This window comes from Neltuma alba, unplaced genomic scaffold (assembly GCF_004799145.2).
Source record: "Neltuma alba isolate B1F8T4 unplaced genomic scaffold, ASM479914v2 tig00012535_pilon, whole genome shotgun sequence".
Lineage (NCBI taxonomy): Eukaryota > Viridiplantae > Streptophyta > Magnoliopsida > Fabales > Fabaceae > Neltuma > Neltuma alba.
The window spans coordinates 747,276-762,175 of NW_021637000.1; the positions used below are offsets into that span (position 1 = coordinate 747,276).

The 14,900-nt window shown below is 36.0% G+C and overlaps 2 protein-coding genes across 4 annotated transcripts; one reads left to right on the forward strand and one right to left on the reverse strand.

The window, feature by feature from the left end:
- Positions 1-710: 710 nt before the first annotated feature.
- On the forward strand, positions 711-10,367 carry LOC114728476 (serine/threonine-protein kinase BLUS1). 3 transcript variants are annotated; one of them, XM_028915392.1, is made up of 22 exons: positions 713-1,161; positions 1,316-1,391; positions 1,715-2,132; positions 2,739-2,993; positions 3,453-3,577; positions 3,686-3,730; positions 3,822-3,903; positions 4,027-4,095; positions 4,188-4,358; positions 4,447-4,512; positions 5,072-5,140; positions 5,245-5,391; positions 5,541-5,614; positions 6,138-6,341; positions 6,681-6,775; positions 6,922-6,998; positions 7,785-7,880; positions 7,965-8,007; positions 8,111-8,157; positions 8,730-8,791; positions 9,146-9,197; positions 10,038-10,367. In XM_028915392.1, exons 3-22 carry the CDS (start codon positions 1,965-1,967, stop codon positions 10,092-10,094), a joined length of 2,004 nt encoding a protein of 667 aa, XP_028771225.1. In that variant the 5' UTR covers positions 713-1,161; positions 1,316-1,391; positions 1,715-1,964; the 3' UTR covers positions 10,095-10,367. The 3 variants fall into 3 exon arrangements, with proteins under 3 accessions (XP_028771226.1, XP_028771225.1, XP_028771224.1); XM_028915391.1 differs by lacking the exon at positions 1,316-1,391; XM_028915393.1 differs by lacking the exons at positions 1,316-1,391; positions 7,965-8,007; positions 8,111-8,157; ... (1 more) ...; positions 9,146-9,197; positions 10,038-10,367 and having other exon boundaries at positions 711-1,161; positions 7,743-7,824.
- Positions 10,368-11,061: 694 nt separating this feature from the next.
- Positions 11,062-13,982, reverse strand: LOC114728457 (uncharacterized). Its single transcript, XM_028915368.1, has 7 exons — positions 13,725-13,982; positions 12,878-12,925; positions 12,756-12,806; positions 11,932-11,994; positions 11,810-11,853; positions 11,473-11,530; positions 11,062-11,398 (listed from the first exon to the last, which is right to left on the reverse strand). The coding sequence occupies exons 1-7, from the start codon at positions 13,791-13,793 to the stop codon at positions 11,348-11,350; spliced, it is 384 nt and encodes a 127-aa protein (XP_028771201.1). The 5' UTR covers positions 13,794-13,982; the 3' UTR covers positions 11,062-11,347.
- Positions 13,983-14,900: the final 918 nt, after the last annotated feature.

Sequence of the window (14,900 nt, forward strand, 5' to 3'; positions counted from 1 at the left end):
TCTTTTTTTTTTTTTTATACAAGGAATTTCTTAGACTCTTACAATCAATAGATAATCAGCAGAAATATTTTAGAGAAGACCTTATAAATTTGATAAATAAAGTGGATTGAAACGTTATATTTAAAACCAAATTTAATTTCTTCATATCAAATTTATTAATTCAGATTTAAAAGTCTCATAAATTAGTTGTCAAACCTTTTTCCTTCGTTGGTGCGGCCAGGAAAAAAGAGTTTGATGGCCAGAAAAAAGCCTCCAAACTGAGGAGGGAGGGAAAAAACTCCAAACCGCAGGAAAAAAAGATTAAGGATTTGTTTGGATTCACTTGTAAGTAGTTTTTTAAATATGATTTATGAAATACAATGTTAGTATATGAGGATAATTTTATCTTGATTTATGTAAACTTGTTAAAAAATTTGTTTTGAATGAACTCCAAACAAGCTCTGGAGAAAAAAAAAAAAACATGGGCAGCAAAACGGCAAGGACGTGAGCGTCTTCAACGTGATTGGAGTTGACGGTTCAGATTGAGGGCAGAACAGCGCAGCTGACAATGCGAAGTAAAAGGGGAGAAATCGGGGATATGATCCATGAGACTCCCCCGCGCCGATATATTCACCTACTCGCGAAAATCTCTTGGCGGGACCCACTCCCCATCTGCATCACGCTTTGCTTCCCCTCTCTCTCACCCTCCTCTCCTCTTCATTATAATTTTCCTTCCCCAATTATTTTTCCATTCCCAACGACGATAGCTCTTTCTCACGCTAGAAAGGAATTCCCCTTTTATCTCCCACACCCCTCGGTCTTAGTCCTTCTTTCCTCTCCGAATCCTTTCATTCAGAGGGAAATAAGAACTGGTGCAGATTCGATCTCAGTGCCTTACAACTCTGGACTGTTTGGTACAGGAAGACGATCACAGAGATTTATTAAAGAGAGAGAGAGAGTGTTCAAAGCATCTGAAGCTCTACAGCCATCATCTTCGGGTCGTCGTGGCGGTCATGGTCTTCTTTAGTCTTCACAGTTCAACTCAAGTGGGTAGTTTATGAAAAATTGGAACATTTGAACCCCAGCTGAATCGGTATCATTTTGTCGGGGGGATTGTTTTTCCCTGACCGATTCAGATTCAGTTCTGGTTCAAGTGAAGATTTGTCGCTGGCGAAACCCTAGGTCAGTATTCTTTAGCATCAATCTGTAGTTTCAATTTTTTAGTTTTCACTTTCAATAGTTGAAGTGGTGGTATTGCCCAATTCGATTTAAGGAGGCTGGATGGGGAAAGTATGTGTTTCTTGCTGGTGGATCCTTACTCTATTAATTCTTGCAGTTTACTGATGGAATTGATATCCCACTTCATCGATACATTTCGCTTGGAATTCTATATTTCGGTTTAGAAAACATAGGTGACTGTTCTCAAACCACATGGCATTTCTATACTAATCATCATTGTATTCCATTGCGAATCTCTCTCCTCATTTCTTGCTCTTATATTTCTAGTATATGTCGTCAACTGATCAAATTTCTTGACAAGTGTCTCTGTCATTCTCCTGTTTGCGGACAATATTGAAGATTGATTTGATGTCCTCCGCACGTGCCTGTTCATTTGCCATGCTAATTTTATACTTTGGTTTGCTGTGCCAGCTCAATTTAATATACCAAGTTATCCTATTAGTGGAAGCACGTATGGTCGATTGAACTAACTTATATTAATCACTATTTCATGCAGGTGTGAGGTTCCGTTAATATTGGAGGCTATAGGAAACTTTGTCTGGTGAAAATAACAAAAAAGGAAGAAAAAAATCTTCATAAGTTGTTGGATGCACTTTCTTGCATGGTGTAAAGAACGAAGAAATGCCACATAATTTGGATATACAACGCATTGATTTGATGCTTACCTCTTCAGTATGCAAGCTTTGCATGTTAACTGGAACATCTAGAAGTAGAGAGAGTTTGGATGTTATGGTATAAGAAGAAAAATGGAGCATGTATCAGAAAAAAGATTTCCTCTCAATGCGAAAGATTACAAGTTATATGAAGAAGTTGGTGAAGGCGTTAGTGCCACTGTGTACAGGGCACTCTGTGTGCCACTCAACAAAATAGTTGCCATCAAGGTTCTCGATCTTGAAAAGTGCAATAATGACCTGGTATGCCAGCTAATCTCTTATACAACATACTTGTTTTTTTTTTTTTTTTTCTGGTTTCTTGTGAGTGATTATTTTTACCTGTTTTTCATTTTTTTTAAATAGGGGTATTTCTGATTATTTTTGGTCTCTTAACGTCTAAACTTTTTATTTGTTATTTGTAATGAAGTTGTCTTTTATTACTCTTTCCTAGAGTAACCGGGACTAGGTTCTTCATCTGTGAGGCTCCTTTCAGTTTCACCAGTTCTTTTGATTATTTTCAAATTTCATGTCATTTTTTAAATATTGATCCACGTATTCAGAATCACTATATTATTTTTACATTTTGCTTTTGCTATCTATTCACTTATATGATGTTGCTGCATGCTAGGATGGTAGGATTTGATGGCTTATTGAAATGCTACATGATGACTTTATCAATAAGCCAATTGACACTCAGAGGCTCTTTTCATTACTAGTGATAGGTATAGAAGGATGACTTCAATTATCAGTTGCTTGTTTGATGCTGAATTGGATGTGTCTGCATTTATGTGCATGCATATTCTTAGATTCCTTTGCTTTGACACTGATTACGTTCAATGCAATGCAATATTCTTGTAAATTATGCAGGATGGCATCAGGAGAGAGGTACAGACAATGAGCTTGATTGATCATCCAAATGTTTTAAGGGCATATTGTTCTTTCACTGCTGGACACAACCTTTGGGTTGTGATGCCCTACATGGCGGGGGGATCCTGCCTGCATATAATGAAATCTGACTACCCCGAGGGATTTGAAGAGCATGTTATTGCTACTTTATTGCGGGAGGTTCTCAAAGCTCTTGTCTATCTTCATGCTCATGGTCACATACATAGAGATGTAAAGGTATTGCTCTGCATCCTGCCTAATACTTCTCCTCCTCCTCCTCTGCCTCTTCTTCTTTTAAAATATACAGCCACTGGATATTAAAAATGGAGTATCATGAAGAACCAAATTTCTCAATCAAAGAGCATTTTCATTTCCTTAGTTTTTTTTTTTAAAAATAATTTGGAGGATTATTTTATGTTCTTATTAAATAGCAGACTCGTTATGAACCTGAGTAAATAGGTGGGTTGAAAACGATTGCGGTATTAAAAAATTTTATATCCTACTTAGAGTTTGCTTTATAGTAGTGTAGAATCGTAGATAACTAATTGGAGTTTTGTGTGATCAATTATGAAGGCAGGTAAAGTACTCGGTTTTCTGCTCTTGTGACCTTCTTACAAGCATAAACATCTCTGTCCTGCAAATCTCGTGCTTCTGGTATTTTCGTTTTCCCTCTTATGAACTTCTAGCAATATGCAGGCTGGGAATATTTTGATTGATTCTGATGGCACGGTCAAATTAGCTGACTTTGGGGTGTCAGCATGTATGTTTGATGCTGGAGATAGGCAGCGATCAAGAAATACTTTTGTTGGAACTCCTTGCTGGTACTATTTGCTTCCCTTTGGGCCGCCTACATTATAGTATATCATATTTGACCTCGCAGCTATCATCACATGTCTAAGATTTTTTAATCTTGTGTGTATCTTTCACAGGATGGCTCCTGAAGTTATGCAACAATTACATGGATATGACTTCAAGTGAATATCTTTCATCCTCCCCACATATTCATTGCTTGCATGTTCATTCTCTCTCTCTCTCTTTTTTTAAAACGATTTTCTCTGTAAACAGGGCAGACATCTGGTCATTTGGTATAACAGCACTTGAACTTGCTCATGGTCATGCCCCATTTTCCAAGTATCCACCAATGAAAGTAATATACTTGTCTTCTTTATTTATATGCACGTGTGAACTGGTAGAACTTATAAGCTTATTGCCTGAGTGATCTTAGATTTGATCTCTTACCCTGTTTTTTTTTTTTTTTTTGGCCATGCAGGTTTTGCTCATGACGTTACAGAATGCTCCTCCAGGCCTTGATTATGAAAGAGACAGGAGATTTTCTAAGGTTTGCAATGTTCAATGTGAAACTCTTTGTAGCTTCTTTTATTTGCGAAGTATTTTGTTTTTAATCAAGAGTTGATCTTCCTTTATATTCAGTCATTCAAAGAGATGGTAGGAACCTGCTTAGTGAAGGACCCAAAGAAACGGCCAACTTCAGAAAAACTTTTAAAACATCCTTTCTTCAAACACGCACGCTCCTTTGAATACCTAACTCGAACTGTTCTAGATGGCCTTGCACCTCTAGGAGATCGTTTTAGGATGTTGAAGGTTTGCTATTTATTTCCAAGTTCTTGTGTTCTGTTTTGGGTGCGCATTTCTTTTACCATAATTCCTCTGACCTGCCTGTCTTTTCCAGGCAAAAGAGGCTGATTTGTTGGTGCAGAATAAGGCTCTTTATGAGGATAAAGAACAATTATCGCAGGTAAGTTTGTTGAATTTACTTGTAGTATACGTATTCTTTGTAGTTTTAGATTTTAGTTTGCCATATTCTGAGCTCACTCGTCTTTTTAAAAGTGAATGCATTATGCTTTTACAGATTGTGCCTTTTTGGTTAACTTGAGAAACAGATATGTTCATCCTATGAAGATTCGTGACTGTTCTGTCTAGTGATTGGGCTGTTTGTTTCTCCGTTAGGGACAGGGTTATGATTGTGCCTCTCTTTTAGTGTTCTACTCGTCGTTTCTTTGAGAAGCATCCTTGTCGGATATGCAGAGGGATGGGGCAGCTTAGAAGAGATGAATAATTGTTTAGCAGAATTCATTTAAAATTGTTGTTTGATAAGTACAAATGGGACCAAGAACTGTCAGTGCAGGTTGTTTAGCCCTAGTTGCCTTCTCTTGTAGGAGTTTTCCCCGCTGAAATGAGTTTTTATAAATATCCAGCTACATGTTGAATATGCATCTTGTGTGCCAAATAAGAGTAGTAAACTTCCAACTTAAATGTTTTCAAAATCCAATATATTGTCATTCAAACTTCTGCAGAAAGAGTACATTCGAGGGATCAGTGCCTGGAATTTCAACCTTGAGGATTTAAAGAGTCAAGCTGCTCTTGTAAGTTTCAACTTCCTGCTGTCTGATTTTAATGGTTAAAACTAGGAGGAAGATTTAGGCGTTATAATTAATCATTGATGTAACCAGCCATGCATTGCCTCCAGATCCAAGACGATGACATGCCAAATGCAGAAGAGCCAGATATGGATAAGAAGCTAAAGAACAAATCTGATGATAATGGGGTTCCTGCAGGAGGGTCGTTGGCAGTAACAACTAACGATTCAGATGCTAAACCCTCATTGGATAAGGAGGTGACATTATTGTCCTAAAATAGTCTATTATTATATTTATCATTTTGAAACCGTTATCTTTTAACTGTAAAGTCTAAATCTTATCTCTGAAGTATGCTTTTTGCATGGATTCATTCGTGAATTGGAGTTCGCTTTACATGTTATTTCAGGATGGGTTCAGTGATCTTCAGGATTTGGAGAGTTCGTTTGCTTCATTTCCAACTAGACCTCTTGAAGCACTTAAGTATCGCTATTTTCCTTTTTCTTTTTATTTTACTTGTGTGCATTAATGTGGAAGCTTTGGTCCCAATCTGACACGTTTAAGTATTATTGTGCTTAATATATAGTGCACAACAAATCATAAACTTATTTTCATTTGAGAACGTTGAGATATAAAACCTTAAATTGCAAACCACGTGAACAGAAAAGTGCTGTTTCTGAGTAAGAAAACTCCATGTTGTGTTAGGCCTTGTGAACTGGTTATCATGAATTATGGCTTGCAATGTCCTTTTAACCTCTTATCCCCCCCCCCCAAAAAAAAAAAAAAAAAGAGAGAGCAATGGGTAAAAGATGTATGATGCACACAAGATAGACCTCTGAATAGCAACGCGAATAAAACTATGGAAAGTAAAATTTTGTATCTAAAGTACAATTTTATTCCCGTTCCATAAGCTAGAATGAACATCATATGTTGAACATTATGATCAGTTTGATGATACAGTTTTGTTCGGAATCATTTTTATTTTTTTGATGTGCGAACCATGCAGAAGTTGTTTTGACATTTGCGAGGATGACGCAAATAACACAAGTACAAGGGATTTGGACCATGATTATGGAAGAAACGAGAATGGAAGTTCTGGGCTTTGTTCAGTGCCACAAAATGCTATGACTGAGCATAAAAAGTATTCGAGTGGTTCCTTGGTACCTGATAATTTTCTCTCTCCTAAGAAGGTTGTTACTGACGGGGACAGGTAAGTTTCATAGCTTTGTCTATGAAGTTTACTGCATTCTCGTTTGCAACAGTACTTACCTCCCATTGCCTGAACTTATTTACTAGAACTTCTGTAGTTTATTGGTATTTGCCTGGTAATCAAAATTTTCCCCTTTCTTGGTTGTAAAGGACTTCAGAAGCTAAAATAATGTCTGAGAATTTGTGGACATTTAATCTTTTTGTTGAAAGCTTGATGCGTTTAGATTGGTGAGACTTGAGATAATTTCATCACCTCGTAGTTGTGCGTGCCACTTTACTGTTGTTGCATATTCATGCAATGTTACTGCGCTAATTTGTCATTTTATCTGCATCTTAAAAGGGATTATTTGCAAACAAGATATAATGCTGATCGGAATCATAGTGGTCCATTGTTATATCGTCAGAAGAGAGACACCAACAGTAACCTTGCATCTGGTACGTCTATCTCCCTCGTGGTTGTGGTTACAATCATATGGTTTGTTCATGATTTTTCTACCTAGCTAGAATCGTACTTGTCAATTCAGAAATCAACACATCAAAGCATGGCTACCTGAAGTTTTTATTCTTTTGTCTTTATGCAGCTGATGATGCGTCAGAAGGAGCAGTTATCCAGCGAAAAGGACGGTTTAAGGTTACTTCAGCAGATCTCAGCCCTAAGGTGTGTACTGCGTTGTCAATCATCCCTGCTTTCTTTGGCATGATGCAATTCAACACTAATTCACATATGAAGGTCTCTAATAACCCAAGAGTAAAATTTTCATAAAATGTATTGAACAATGATGAATTTAGGTACTTGTGCTCTTAGGCCATACATACATTTACAATGGTTTGTTCATTATTCTCAAGCCCAAATGCATGAGGTATAATATGTATTCATGGTCCTGTCATGCATGGGTTGTGGTTCCTAGAATCATTATTACCAATCTGCGAGTTGTGACATATAGAGAGATATTGGAAAATTTTACTTAGATGAAAGCTTTTCTAAGCTTTGCTGTTTTTCTTAAAGCAGTGCCTATGGCTGGGGCATCAAAATAATTGTTACCAACTTCTAAGAAATTTAGGAAATTAAATACCAACAACCCACACGCAACTTAAGATGACTTAATACAATAAGAAAGCAGGTTTTCTGGCAAAAAGAAGAAAGATGAAAGAAAGCAGGTTGGATTAATATAACCTAGTTTGCTCTCATAAGTCAAACAATTAAGTCTGCTATCAGACATAATGAGTATGGGACTAGATGATTAATGTTTTAGGGAAGAGCTTCGGAACAATCGCTGTTTCTTTTGCTCATTCGGGGTCCTTCGCATCAAAGTGCACTTTTGGCCCATTTCTCATTTAGGTCTTTTGTGATGCTTGACTTCATTAAATACTAAGGATGGAACTTAGGTGATTTATGTTTTAGGCAATGGCTTTGTAACCATTGCCATTTCTTTGACTCATTCAGGGTCCTTCAAACTGCACTCTACCAAATCAGAACTCTACAGTTGCTTCTATTCTTCCGTCACTGCAGTTCATTTTGCAACAGAACAGCATGCAAAGGGTATGTTTCTGCTGCATGTCTTCATTTTTCTGGGTGCCATAGCTAGGATAAACCTTATCTTATTTCACATAAATTTTTTGACAGGAAGAAATTATTAAATTAATAAAGTATGTGGAGCAATCTTGTGGTAATGTCTTTAATCTTTTAACCTTTGTATTTTATCCCCAGATGATATGTGGATATCATGATTTGTTTGATTTATTGTTATTTTATTTTTTCACTTTGTACAGGCAAGAATACTGAATCGGCAGAGGCAGGGATAGTTGATCTTTTGCAGGTAAATAACTGTGCTTATGCTTTTGAACTTATAAACTGCCTCGATATGTTTGTCTTATTCATTTAATCTGTGCCTATTGTATGTTGAATTACGGAATAATGGTGTAACGTTGTGGATATGTTAGAGCATTGCTTGGATTGGATGGTTTATTGTTATTTTTGCTCTATTATATGATAGAATTATATCAAGCATTTGAAGACATCCTCAAGCACTCAAGCTTTCTAATGAGAACATAATTCATTGGAAATCCTGTAATTGAATCATAGAAAGTTTATTTATTTACTTCCTGAAAGTAAAGGTTTTGTCTGTTTAATCGCGCCAGCACCCAACCATTCTAATGAGAACATAATCAGTGCACTGGAGATCCTGTAATTGGAGCTCCTTGATTATTCTGTTGTGGAACTCATTATGGACTTGGCCTTGTAAGGATAACACCGAAGTAATTTTACTATTTTGATCGGGAAAAGGGTGGGGGGGTTAGGTGTGGAGGGAGTTTTAGCAAATATTCTGATTTTAGTTGTTTGCATGCTCTTCTGTCAATTGACCTCAACTCCTATGTGTGCAAACTCCAGGCACCACCTGCAACAAATAGGGAGAGGGAGCTGCATGCGCAGGTGATTCAATTACAGCAAAGGTATATTGATTTATGTTGGGTGGACTTTGATGGGCGGATGTCCTAATTTCTCAATTACTTTGAAACCTATGTACAAAATACACACACACCACACACACACGTGCATGACTGTGAGATTTATATATAGACACACACAAGGTTCTATGATGATCAGCATAAAAAACCCAAGGACCTTGAATTTGTCACATGTCTCACGTACTCCAGATTTCTTAATGCTTAAGTAATTGCAAGATTAAGATGCCCACTCATCAAATGCTCCCTAAAATAACTTTTTGATTCAATACTTTTTATACGGTTAATTCTCAATCCTTTTACTAAATTTTAAGTGAATCTGATTATTAACTCTTATCTCAGCATTGGGAGTCTTGTTGAGGAAGTGCAAAGACAGAAAATGAAGAATGCCCAGGTAAGAAATCAATTTTAGTAGTTTCCCATTATTCTCACATTTCTGTATGGATGGCTCTAGATGCTATTCTTGTTATCATGCCAATCTTAATCATACTAATAGAGATATGAACTACCTATTCGCTCTGGTTCCCCCCATCTTTTTCCCCTTACTTCCATTGAGTAGGCTTAGGTTTCATTGTAACTTTGCTAAGGCAGCCCTGGGATTCAGCAATGCATCATTAAATGAGCATGTCTCGTCCTGACCTTTTAATTATATTCTAACTCCTTTCGCCTGGTTTTATAGTTGTTGATGAATACCAAGATTTTGCTTGGTGAGGTTGCAGGAGAAGAGGATATATTTTTTTCCTCTCAAGTTTATTCACTCTAGATTCCTTTATAGTTTAATCTTGCTTAGGAGTAAAAGGATTGCATAGAGCTTCTTCTTCTTCTGAGTGTTTCCTTAGAGATTTGGTTGCAAGGCATTTTCAACGCAAACTTTGTTTAATTTTTTCCCCAAAAGAAGCACATGCAAGCTTAAGGCACTGAAATAAAATAAAGAAATACGAGGCTATTTTCAGCGAAGAGCATTTTTGGCCTTCTGTAGGGGTGGAAATCCAAATAGGCACTGTGCATTAGAGTTCGTAATCTGAGCAAAAAGCCTCGTGACTATTAAAGCTGCCATGCATTTGAGAGAGAGAGACGACTGTGGGATGGCAATTCTTGTGGAGCTCTTTTAGGGTTCACCTTCTGTATGGTTTGCACTAGTACTGATACAATGGAATATTTCTTGCACCTTTCGGCAGCTTCGGAATATGGTTGGGCATCTTTCGGCGTATCTCACCTTTTGTTATATTTGCAGTTAGAGAAGCAGTTGAGCTCTATGGCTAACAGAGTTGAAGAGTGCAGAGAAAGCTGATGAGCCTTCTTGTTGACTCGATAGACCATCACCGACGACCTTTTTTTACTTGCAACATAGCCCGACGGACTGCGACTTTGTCCAAGGACGGGTGGGGGGGCACTTCGCTCTTGTATTTTAGTGTACCATGTATAAACTGTGTTAATGCGGACACCAATTTTGTTATTTTCTGATAATATATCGAGTCGCTTGTGTAAAATGTAATTTATTGACCTGATAATGTAATTAAAACACGCTTCTCCTCCAAGTTCCTCTCGATTTCTCTCCAAGCAATAAATAAAATACCCTCTTTTTATCTCGCACTGATTAAAGCGGGGGCTAATGGAGTCGCCTCCACATGCACCTTCTTCGGGTGAACGGAGCTGTTATGGCACTTTTAATAATTGATAATAATAATTCGAGGATCTTCTTAATAACAATTTATGAATTTGAGCTCTCAGTATAATTCTTCTTGGAAATAGTTTTCGCAGTATATGAGTTGAATGATAATCCGTAAAAGCGTAAATCTACCTCAAAAGGTTTGGTTCGAAGAGATGTTCCGAAAGTTTTGTTTTTTCTTTTTTAATTCAATTCAATATTGTCCTGAAGCTAACTTTGTACAAAATTTTAATTTATCCCTTAGTTTCAAAAAGTATACTTTTAATCCTTTAAATCTATTTTTTTTTAAAAATGATGATATTAAAATCTTAACTATTGATAAAACATTTTCAAATGCTAACATATTAAGTTTAATTTTTAAAAAATCCATGATTATTATAAAAAATCATCATTGAAACCTAATAATTTTAAGATTAAAAGATTAAATGTATGCTTTTTAAAGTTAAGAAATCAAATTGAAATTTTGTGCAAAGTTAAAAAACAAAATATATACTATAACCTTAATAAGTTTATTGATCATCAATTTTTTGACGGTAAAGGCACTATTGTTTCATTTTGACACTTCTGAGATAACTTAATCCAAAAACACTTTCGGAGTAATGTTCCTTTTTTCATTTATGATGATTTAGAAAGGAATAGTATTCCTCTATGTTAACTCCAAGCGAGATTAGCAAAATTTAGAAATCAAAACAGAAAATGTTCGCTCAGTAATTACAAGCAACAACTGAAAATCGAAGAGTGGCCAGGTAAATTATAAACGTATTTTGTATACTTGTATCGAAACAGTCTGGTAGGCGTATTTAAATATCGAAGGTCAGGCCCGTTGGCTGGAAGGGAGACCAGATGGCGAAATTTGACAGTGGAGCAGCAACTAATTACCAGAGGCGATTGTCAATCACAGCAGAAACAATAGCCTTCAGCGTTTCCTGCATAAAAGTGGAAGATGAGTGTCGCTGCATATTTCTGTTTAAAAAATGACGCATGCGGCAGTGAAAAGTACCGTAGAATGGTCTTTAAGACCAAGAGAGAGCACTAATGGCTTAGAGGAGCCAGAGGAACTGCAAAACAAGAATTGAATTGCGAATACTGTAATTCTAGGAAATCAGTCAAGGCAATGAGATGTCAAATACCACGAGTGCAAAGACCAAAGGAAAAGACGTAGGAATTCAATCTAATAAAATGAAACTCGTTTCAATCTTGAAACTGGGGTTGGCATCATGTATAGATAAGGTCATAGATTCTTAAAATATATTCAAGTCACAATTATGATGTTGAACGCCCAAAAGTCGGGATGATGTGTAATAAAATAGTTTCTCTTGTCAAAGAAGCATACCGACCTCATGTGTTCAATTAGCTGACGCGCACACGCCTCTAGCATTTGCTGCATCACAGCAATTTGAGAAGATCAAGTACAACCTTCAGATAGAGAGAAGAAAAATAATTTCATAGGTTGGCTTACCTCATCCCGTTTGCCAAAAATGACCGACACGTTGAATGTTGGATTAATCGACATCCTTGTTCCCTTCTGGTAGAGGGAAAAAAATGCGTGAACATTCATTTCTTCCAGAAGAATGCTTTCTGGAAGCCTACAATGGCTCTAGGAATCCAAGATGGACGAGGGAAAAAGTGGATTACTAAAGCATTAATTTAATTTTCCTCTCCTAAAAGTATCACTACCAGAGCATCAAACATTCTTCCCATTTTTCAAGATGCACAAAACTTCAATTCCCCTATAAGTCTATAATCCAATGAAAACTTCACTTTTATGCCAATATTTTGCTTCAAAGACCATGGACTTTGCAGCTCTGTTGGTCGTCAAAACCACCATACTTGAACGCATTTTGTGTTTCTAGAAGCTATCTTACAAGCCAGGCAGACACTGCTAATGCAATTACCCGAAACCAGATGCATGGTCCTGGTGTGCAATTCATTTTCTTAGGCTTTACCATTTTCAATTGCCGAATCATAGTATGCATGGGTGTGGTTATAAAATTCTATAACAACATATCGTCCATAAAGTTGATTGTTTCAATTTTTTAGGATAAAGATTTACTTTGATATAAAACTTTGAAAACCTATTTAAGTTCACAAGTTCAATGAAAAACCGTAAGGTGCATTTATTAATATAAAACTGGTGATGATAGAGGAGCATGATAGATTTGCAATGTTCAATCACTTGAAAATTGACTAAGAATTAGTCTATTTTCAAAGAAATAGTTTTTGGGACCTAAAAAGCATATCCAAGAAATAATTTAAGGCAGTGATATTGCACAAGACTCGAACTAACCTAGCATGCAGTATTGTCCCCATGGTTCCTATTTGAGTAGCAATAACCTGACACATAGTCAAAAGTTAGAATTGTACTCATAGAAGCGTGCAAAATGCCTGTTCCCATCAGCACTCACCAGAAAACGATCTTCATAACTTGAAATTAGTATCTCTGTTTTGTTTCCCTGACGAGTAAACAAATTTTGATATTAGCACATAACTATAAATTATATAAATAGTAAATGAAATATATTACGAAATCAGTGGAAGGTAGCCCTGGAATCCTAAGTTCAGTTACAGATTTGCATGCGTAAGCAAACAAATAAGATTAATACTTTTTAGCATGAAGCCCTCTTATATTGTAATATAAGCCTTTGGTGTCCAGAAATATGCGGATGACCAGACAATTCGATCACGATATCGAATTTTGAGTTCCTCCACAGACTACTGAAAATTCATATGCACCATAGACATTATCCTTTGAGAATCGGAATTGGAGAAAAAAAAATCAGATGATCAACCAAAGAGAAACTGTTATGCCTCGCTTTAAATCATTCCTTACAAAACATAAGATTCTATGGGACTCCACTAGACTAATAAGGCAGTTTTGGGGCATTCGTTCCTCTAGAGAGCAAAAGAGATGAAAAACTCAACTGTTTTCTCAACCATTGTGTTATCAAATAAAGATTGGTAGGCCGTGGATAGGTTTTTTTTTTTTTGGGGGGGGGGTTAATAATAACGCGTATGCAAATTCAAGTACCGCTTATGGAGCTAGTTGCAGTCATAGGTCAACAGAAAAATGCCAGTAGTCGAATTGACAAAAAGACAAACAGCTTGTGGGCAAGAACTATACTTCAGTTAAACCACAGCACAAAGGCATCTCCATTGCCTAATAATCCAAGATTCTGTACGTCTTTTGATATTAGGATGGTAAACATCCCATGATTTGCCAGAGGAGAACGGATTGAAAGAAAAAAAAGGCACCTTAATTGGAAGGGAAAAATGCTTGTGGGGAACAGGAAATGGCGGGAGGAAAGTGGCGCCAAAACTCATCGTCGGAGAGGGTGAGTCAATAACGGAAAGCAAAACTTGAACGTTGAGAAGTCACAGTTGGCGGCAAAGAGATAGCGTTTCCAAGTGCGGAGCTCTGCCTAGTTTGTAAGACGCGGCCTCTGCTCCTCGTTTTTGCGCAGAGAACAAGACGAACGACCCCAGTTACCACAGGCATTTGCCAGCGTACTAAACTACTAGTAGAATAATTACGAAACCTAATAAGTAATCAGAGTCACGAAAAACATAAAATAAGTAATACTCCTGATTTTTGTTATAAAACTAATTCAGAGAGACCAAAAAAATGACAGATGTCTTCTAAAAAGTATAAAATTTTTCAAACCTATTCTTGTAACAAATTTCAAGAAGTTAGCAAAAAATTATTTACATGAGTAATAATAATTTGTAACCAAGAGTCAGGTAGGAAAAACTCATTAATGACCCTGTTGACCCTTGTAATCGGGACCAGAATTTTCTTTTGAATAACCCTTGTAATAAGGACTAGAAGGAGTAGTTGGTTTTTTACCAGCAAAAGTAAGTAATAAGTATTCATCTCGTCCTGTTTATAATACAGAGAAAAAAGAAAATTTTCATATGAATGTATATTGATTTTATTTTCATGAGTTATATTATATATTAAATAGGAATAAATTTAAAAAGTTGTTGAATTTTAAATAAGAGTTAATGAAGTTTAAAGTTTTTATTAGAATATGTAAAATATGTTAGAAGTGACTTATAAATATAATGAGTATTTGTATTGGTTTTATTATAGTACGGTAACATTTTATAAATAATACTTCCTCCAATCTTATGTATATGCTTCCAAATTAGAAAAGGATATGATACACTTTATAAGCTATACTTTGATATTTTTCTTAATATTTAATATATTTTTTATTTTATCTTTATTTATTTGTTTGTTTTTACTTAATTTTAACGAACAGTTCGTTATCTATAAATTAATTATTTAAAACTTACAATAAGAACAGAAGCTTCTATGAGACTATATACCTGTAAAATGCATACAACAGGCCTTTAATTTATATTACAGAGAGTTAATTTGATAAAAATTATAGCAAAATTAATCATTAGAATATAATTATAAAAACA

What these genes read in the sequence shown, in the direction of transcription:
- LOC114728476 (XM_028915392.1), top strand. Translation starts at nt 1,965, where the DNA reads ATGGAGCATGTATCAGAAAAAAGATTTCCTCTCAATGCGAAAGATTAC. An exon ending in CCAAGTATCCACCAATGAAA is followed by an intron (nt 3,904 to 4,026) that starts GTAATATACTTG and finishes TTGGCCATGCAG; the next exon opens with GTTTTGCTCATGACGTTACA. An exon ending in ATCGTTTTAGGATGTTGAAG is followed by an intron (nt 4,359 to 4,446) that starts GTTTGCTATTTA and finishes TGTCTTTTCCAG; the next exon opens with GCAAAAGAGGCTGATTTGTT.
- LOC114728457 (XM_028915368.1), bottom strand. Translation starts at nt 13,793, where the DNA reads ATGAGTTTTGGCGCCACTTTCCTCCCGCCATTTCCTGTTCCCCACAAG. An exon ending in ATTTTTCCCTTCCAATTAAG is followed by an intron (nt 12,926 to 13,724) that starts GTGCCTTTTTTT and finishes TTTACTCGTCAG; the next exon opens with GGAAACAAAACAGAGATACT. An exon ending in GTTATGAAGATCGTTTTCTG is followed by an intron (nt 12,807 to 12,877) that starts GTGAGTGCTGAT and finishes ACTATGTGTCAG; the next exon opens with GTTATTGCTACTCAAATAGG.